General features: G+C 38.5%; 1 protein-coding gene across 1 annotated transcript in view; it reads left to right on the forward strand.

The window, feature by feature from the left end:
- Positions 1–6490, forward strand: part of LOC146577113 (protein NLRC3-like) — a 560242-nt gene extending 553752 nt beyond the window's left edge. Inside the window, exons 14-15 of the mRNA XM_085268103.1 lie at positions 5375–5421; positions 5570–6490. Of these exons, the coding sequence (XP_085124229.1) occupies positions 5375–5421; positions 5570–6108 (586 nt within the window). The 3' untranslated portion in view covers positions 6109–6490. The remainder of the gene's footprint in view (positions 1–5374; positions 5422–5569) is intronic.
- Positions 6491–8481: the final 1991 nt, after the last annotated feature.

Raw genomic sequence — 8481 nt, forward strand, 5'->3', positions numbered from 1 at the left:
ACAATACAAAAACATATCTGACTATAGTCATAGGTATGCCGTGCAGTATACTTATGACTTTTGGGGATATTTCTAACAAATACACTCCTCTTTAACCTAAATGGGGACATTCAGTGGGAAACTTTCCTTAGGGAACTGGTAAATACAATGAACTCTGATCATTAAACACATGCATATGTTAAGGTATGTGTAACTACTTTTCGGATTGATTTCTTTATCTTAGTCCTCATTCTGATTGGTATTTGTTCTGTATTTTTAAATCTTAGACAATATGAAGGGGTTGTTCTTTCTTTTAACATAACCCTTGCTTGAGTGTGGGGATCATTGATAAATTGTTTACAGACTTCATGGATAGATTTATACTGAAAAAGGGACATGATACTATTTTTAGAAAAAAAATCCTGCAACATATCCAACTATAGTCATTAGTATGCCATATGCTTATGACTTTTTGGGACGTTTCTAACACAAATACACTCCTCTTTAACCTAAATGGGGACATTCAATGGGAAACTTTCCTTAGGGAACTGGTTAATACAATGAACTCTGATTATTAAACATCTGCATATATTAAGATATGTGTAATGATTTGGGGGATGGATTGCTTTATCTTAGTCCTCATTCTGATTGGTATTTGTTCCATATTTTCATATCTTTGACATAATGAAGGATTTTACAACAATAACCCTTACTTGAGTGTGGTGATCACTGATAAATTGTTCTCGAACTTCATGTATTGAGTTATACTGAAAAAGGGACATGACACTATTTGTAAAAAACAATACAAAAACATATCTGACTATAGTCATAGGTATGCCGTACAGTATACTTATGACTTTTGGGGATATTTCTAACAAATACACTCCTCTTTAACCTAAATGGGGACATTCAGTGGGAAACTTTCCTTAGGGAACTGGTAAATACAATGAACTCTGATCATTAAACACATGCATATGTTAAGGTATGTGTAACTACTTTTCGGATTGATTTCTTTATCTTAGTCCTCATTCTGATTGGTATTTGTTCTGTATTTTTAAATCTTAGACATAATGAAGGGGTTGTTCTTTTTTTTAACATAACCCTTGCTTGAGTGTGGGGATCATTGATAAATTGTTTACAGACTTCATGGATAGATTTATACTGAAAAAGGGACATGATACTATTTTTAGAAAAAAAATCCCGCAACATATCCAACTATAGTCTATGCCATATGCTTATGACTTTTGGGGACGTTTCTAACACAAATACACTCCGCTTTAACCTAAATGGGGACATTCAATGGGAAACTTTCGTTAGGGAACTGGTTAATACAATGAACTCTGATTATTAAACATCTGCATATATTAAGATATGTGTAATGATTTGGGGGATGGATTGCTTTATCTTAGTCCTCATTCTGATTGGTATTTGTTCCATATTTTCAAATCTTAGACATAATGAAGGATTTTACAAATATAACCCTTACTTGAGTGAGGAGATCACTGATAAATTGTTTGTTGACTTTATAGGTAGATTTATACAGAAAAAAGGAACATGATAACATCTTTTAAAAAAATCCCAAAGCATATCCAACTATAGTCATTAGAATGCCATAAACTTCTGACTTTTGGGGATGTTTCTAACACAAATACACTCCGCTTTAACCTAAATGGGGACATTCAATGAGAAACTTTCCTTAGGGAACTGGTAAATACAACGAACTCATTACACATACCTCAACATATGCATATGTTGAGGTATGTGTAATGATTTGGGGGATGGATTACTTTATCTTAATCCTCCTTCTGATTGGTATTTGTTCCATATTTTCATATCTTTGAGATAATGAAGGATTTTACAACATAACTCTTGAGTGTGGTGATCACTGATAAATTGTTCTCGAACTTCATGTATGGAGTTATACTGAAAAAGGGACATGACACTATTTTTAAAAAACAATACAAAAACATTTTCGACTATAGTCATAGGTATGCCATATACTTATGACTTTTGGGGATGTTTCTAACACAAATACACTCCTCTTTAACCTAAATGGGGACATTCAATGGGAAACTTTCCTTAGGGAACTGGTAAATACAATGAACTCTGATTATTAAACACACGCATATATTAAGGTATTTGTTCTGTATTTTTAAATCTTAGACATAATGAAGGGGTTGGTTTTTTTTTTTAACATAACCCTTACTTGAGTGTGGGGATCATTGATAAATTGTTCTCGAACTTCATGCATGGAGTTATACTGAAAAAGGGACATGACATTATTTTTAAAAATACAATAACTGGTAAATAACTGGAACTGGTAAATACAATTAACTCGGATTATTAAACATATGCATATGTTGAGGTATGTGTAATGATGTGGGGGATGTATTGCTTTATCTTAATCCTCATTCTGATTGGTATTTGTTCCATATTTTTAAATCTTAGACATAATGAAGGATTTTACAACATAGCCCTTACTTGAGTGTGGGAATCATTGATAAATTGTTCTCTGACTTCATGGATAGTTTTATACAGAAAATAGGGACATGATATAAAAAAAAAATACAAAACTATATCCAACTATAGTCACTAGTATGCCATATTCTTATGACTTTTGGGGACGTTTCTAACACAAATACACTCCACTTTAACCTAAATGGGGACATTCAAAATCCTGCAGTTTATTTATGTTTCTTTGTTTCAGAATAATAAATAAATAAATTAAACAAATAGCATAATATTCCTCTTTATAAAGCTTATTTATTTTTTCCGTTTCATTAGCCTCTCTTAATTAACAAGATAATCCTCATTGTTAGCTTGCACATGAAAAACTTAAGGATGCTAATAAACATCCTTTATTATTTTAGAATCATAAAAGCATAAAAAAAATTAAATCCCCTAAAATATTGAATGTTTGGTTCATTCAAACATCCCTTGATGTTTAATCCAAGACGGCTCTGAATGTGTAACTTATATGTGGCTAGCTTTTTCGGGCTAATTAGCTCGAATCTTTTTTTTCCCAAATCATCAAGGGCACATCTAGCAAGCCAGTATTAGCAGTTATTACTAAATAACTTTCTTACATTCAAACAGAAAATGCTGAAACTTGTCAGCAGAACCCTTAAGATATAGGTATAAAAAACTAAAAAAGTTTTAATCACTTTTCATACCTTTAAAGCTGCTCTACATGCTGCTGCTTGCACACACCTCTATGGCTGCGATCAAGGCCTATGGTGACATAGAGGTCTTACCTCACCTCCCCTATCTTTACGCTGTCCCTGCTCTGTGCCTCTTCACTCTCACACACACACGAACTCCAGACCTGCATTCATCTCTTTCCTCTGAGCCCCCCCACCCGACAGACATACAAAACTCTAAACATCGCCCTTTGACTTACTGCCCCACCCCCACTTGCACACAAACTCTTTCCTGAAAGCACTCTGATTGTATGACACTAGTGTTCATTGTATTATGTTGTACATAGGGCTTTTGTTTTGTTTTTATCTTTAAGGTTTTCACTGTACACTGTAGACCGTGGGAGCATTACAATTTAAAATTCCTGTGTATCATCTGTACATGTGGGTTTTCACAATAAAGCTGACTTTGAACTTGACTTGAGTCAAGCTCTGCACATATCTCTAAGACCCAGTCAACCATGCTACAGAAGCTAATCTTTCCCACTTGTATCCAGGATATAATTTTTTTTCTGTCATGATCCATATGTAATGACCATTGTCTTACACAGTTTTTGATCAGCTCTTAAAGAAACTTTGGTGAGAATTAAGTTTTATGCCATATGCTTGTGACTTTTTATGCTTTTTAGGTATTAACATTGAAATTTAAATTTAGCTCAGCTGTTTCACCAAATTTTGGATCCCTGCACCATCCAACAGAAATTCAAGAAACATCTTAAATATTTTGCACTAAAAGTATCAAGAATTTAGAGTAATTTATGTCAAGCTGCAGTTCAGAAAGCAAATATGAACCTAAAGTGCTCCATTATTTCATGCATCTGCTTCACATCATGCCAAATAATTCTTTAAAAAATATTAAAACTATTTATATCATAATTACGTGAAATATGACTCTTTTGTATTTTCTAGTGTCTTCTTTACCCTTTAAAAATATAATCTACTAAATAGTCTACTGATTTCTATTATTTAGTCAAGAGAACAAATGTTTGTTTATATAAAACCATTCATACAGAAGAATGTTGAATAAGATTTTCAAAAAAGATCAATATATTAAAAGAAATCTTACACTATAATAATATAAGGGTTAGGGAGAGGTAATACACACACAAAAAAATCCAAGATATGTCACTTTTGGGGACAGTGGAAATTCTTGCAATTTCACACACTTCCACTAGGGGCAACATAGAGTTATACACAGATTGCAAAAATTTTTGGGGGCAATGTCATACACATACACAAAAAATCTAAAAAATGTCACTTTTGGGGACAGGTGAGATTTTTGGATTAAAATATGTTTTAGAGCATGCTGAACGTTGTTAGAGGTAAATCTAATTGGGGACGGTGGTTTTGGTCCCCAAAGGTAGAGGTGTCCCCAATTGACTGGTGTGTGAGCTGACAGAAGTCCCCAATTTTGACACAAGCAAACTCACGCACACACACACACACACACACACACACACACTCACTATGCACAGACTGGTACTCTTTGTTCATACCTGTGTAAGACGTCATAATGAACTTGTCCATATTCATGTAAGCTCAATAAAGAGCAGTGTTACGAGGGAGCAGACGAGAGCGACTGAGGTCAAGTGAAGGAACGGCGCTGTCACAGTTCTCTCCCTCATCAATTGTCTGGTTCCAGCGGTGGGTCTGTGCTAGATGACCCATCACCAGCTTTTTCCACTGGTTACCAGTACGTGGTAGAATCCACTTCCAGATCTGGTTGTCTTTAAATCTGTGAATGGATTGGCTCCATCTTATCTCTCTTTAACAAAAGAATCCAAGTGGAGCCCTCAGGTCTGCAGATAAGCAGCTTCTGACCAGAACTAGACGTAAAAACAGAGGTGAGCTTTATCGATGGCTGCAGCCAAACTCTGGAACAGTCGCCCTTCACATCAGGTCGTCACCAACACTGGACATTTTTAAAAGCCGGTTGGAAACACATTTGTACTCTGTAGCTTTCAATCCTGACCAGTCTTTATAGTCATTACTGTGTATGTTTCCTATTTTCTCTCTACTCTGTGCAGCACTTTGGCTCAAGCTGTTTTTAAATGTGCTGATAAATAAATGTAGATTTCTTTGAATAAAACAGTGGAGCCGAGCTTTGAGCTCAGTGTGTAACAGTGTGTGTGTGAGAGCCATGTAATGTCCATGTGTGCATGCTGACTGTGCTGCTCTGACCCCCCTCCTCCTTTCAGGGTGGAGCCTGCTGGAGTCCGATGGTTGAGACCAGGTCTGAGGAAGTGTAAGTGTGTTTTTAATGGGATTCATGAAAACAAAGCAGCACACATTCAACCATCTTCATCATGTCAGGAGTCATCATCAAAGTGTCAATCAATGAACAGATGATGGATCAATAACTGCAGCTGGATTGTGTTTGTTCTCTCCATCAGATTCCTGTCAACTCACAATCGACACAAACACAGTGCACACAAAGCTCCAACTGTCTGACAACAACAGGAAGGTGACACGTGTGGAGGAGGTTCAGTCATATCCTGATCATCCAGACAGATTTGATGTTTTTAATTATCAGCTGCTGTGTAGAAATGGTCTGACTGGTCGCTGTTACTGGGAGGTCGAGTGGAGAGGAAGCGTTTCTATATCAGTGAGTTACAGAAGCATCAGAAGGAAAGGACGCAGTGATGACTGTGTGTTTGGATGGAATGATCAGTCCTGGAGTCTGATCTGCTATGATGATGGTCCTGGTTCTGTCTGTCACAATAACAGAGAAACATCCATCTCCTCCTCCTCCTCCTCCTCCTCTGTCTCTAACAGAGCAGCAGTGTATGTGGACTGTCCTGCTGGCACTCTGTCCTTCTACAGAGTCTCCTCTGACACTCTGATCCACCTCCACACCTTCAACACCACATTCACTCAAACTCTTTATCCTGGGTTTAGGTTCTGGTCTGATTCCTCAGTGTCCCTGTGCTGAGTGGAGTGTAAAGAGTGTCTCCTGTTACAGAAACACTCTGACTGTTGAACAGATAGTTCAGTCTGTACATGTCTGTCTCTTTCACTCACAAACACGTTTTCAGATTCATGGATTCAATCAGTTGATGTTTGAAACTCTTCTAAATGATTCCTTGTAAACTTCTTCAGTCACAAACAAACAGGAAGTGATGTCACATGTGTTCCTGTCCACACAGCAGAATGAGTCTATTGCTGACAGTGATGTACAAACAGAGTGAGCATTTCTGAGGCCCAAAATAAACTGAGTAGTTCACTGAATGAACAATGGACTGTGAGCTCAGTTCCTTCATCATTAGTATGGATTATATATGTATATGTATTATATTAGTATCATATATATCAGGTGCTGCTGCTTTCAGTCATTGTGCAAATGTGCTGTTTGTAAGCTTGTAAAGCTGCAGTCAGCTGAGACTGAAGAAGTCACCTGATCAGTGAGCAAACGTTTCTGAAAACGTCCAGATGAACAGAATCAACCTTTTGGGATCAGCCAGCAATGCAGCATCATTGTTGTTCAGCTTCAGAGGTTTGCAGGAATGAACTGATGACCAGAAACAGCTGCAAAGTCCAAGAAAATACCAGCTGGAGTTCAGCTGCATTTGAAGAAGTCAAAGAAAAGTAAGGATGGCAAAGGGCGACGTTTTCTTCCAAAGAGCTGCAAACATGGTCGACGCCTCATTAGAAGAATCATCTGGACATTTGTGAGGAACTCTAACCAAGAAAGCAACGTCACACAGATCCAACAGACAGTTTCCATGACTGCAAGTGTTGAGTGGAAAAATGCTACATTGCATTATTGCATCCTCTCACCACAGGAGGCGCTGTTGGCACCACTGATTGCTGATCAGCTGTTCTCTGATGATCTGATTGATACTGTGAATAACGGGACTCACTGAACTCTGTGACACAGTGAAGATTACAGAGTTTAACTTCACCCTTTAAGACTGACCACAGAACCAAGTCCGCCAGAGCTTTTGTTATATTTTTACATGCTGTGGAGCCATTTGTGGGAGCATTTCAAGTTGCTATACATCAATACAACTGTTATAGCCCTAATTTTAATAATATGTATGCATTAAGTCCATAGTAACTACATAAACTGCAAAAAAAACCTCTGCTCATCCATCTCTGTGTGTATCAGGATACATTTGGTTCATAATACACAGAAAAATCAGAGTTATTACCTGTAATAAATGTGAAAGATTCCTGCAGTGATAACCAGGCAGGACTGAAACACATCCAAGCTGTCACCACGGTAACAGCACCGCCCATCCACAGGTGAGGGGAGGAGCAAAAAGAGGGACTTTGACCATTTTATACTAAAAACACTCAACTAATGTTTCTAATATGAAACAAATAAGCCCACATTAATGTGAGCGTTTATTAAATAATAATAATGATGATTTCCTCCTGATCTCATTTCCACAGCAGAGAAAACTGTGGTGTATATTGAGGTGGAGGGTGTGGTCTGTGGCTCAGGTGTAGAGTGAGGGTGGGGTGCACCACAGCAGCATGCTGGGACTGCTGAGGGTGGAGGAGGGAGTGATGATGACATCAGAGCTGCAGCACAGAGACCAGTGAACACACAGTCTGTTCATCTTTGCATAGATACAATATACAGCACAATATTGAATGACAGACACGCTGTGGGAGCTTCCACAGATACACTGACGTCAGCATCCAGAGTCCTCCTGCTGCTCCCCCCTCAGAGCCCCGTGATCAGCACCAACACATTCAGTTAGATGACAGAGTCCAGCTGCAGCTAGAATCAGCTCCCCTCTGTGAACAACAGCACAGCGTCAGTGTTTCACACTCAGTGAAAGGAGGAAACAGCAGAAGAACACCATGTGTGCTACGTTTCCCAGGACACACTACAAACTGCACAAATACAGAGCAGCACGTGGAAGGATCTGGAGCTGCATTTACAGAGCTGCAGACAGCGTGATGTCCTGTATGGACAGGTGGAAGGAAGCAAGTCCTCAGCTGGAACACTCGTGTTTGTCCACAGACAGGAAACACAGCAGGAAACTTCCTCACAGAAGTGCAGCTCATGGATAACACACTTCCTGTCAGTCAGAATGAGGCTGCAGCCAAACACAGAAAGGTGTTTTTGTCCAGATGAGCCCAGAGAAGAAACACGAGTGTTCACAGACATCAGAAGCTCAGAGAGGTGAAACATGAGGTTGGAGTCCTCGTCAGCATCCAGAAGAGCTGCTGTGAAACCCTGAGTACTCATGACAGACTCTGATGGCACAAACACATCATGATTCAAACAGAAAGACAAACATGGAGCTCCTGATCCTCCTGCATGAGAACAAGCTGACATGAGCGCTGTGTC

Source organism: Mchenga conophoros, linkage group LG3, assembly GCF_057382185.1.
Source record: "Mchenga conophoros isolate Kocher_MC1m ecotype Shallow Benthic linkage group LG3, M_conophoros_male_GT1.1, whole genome shotgun sequence".
In the NCBI taxonomy this organism is placed as follows: domain Eukaryota; kingdom Metazoa; phylum Chordata; class Actinopteri; order Cichliformes; family Cichlidae; genus Mchenga; species Mchenga conophoros.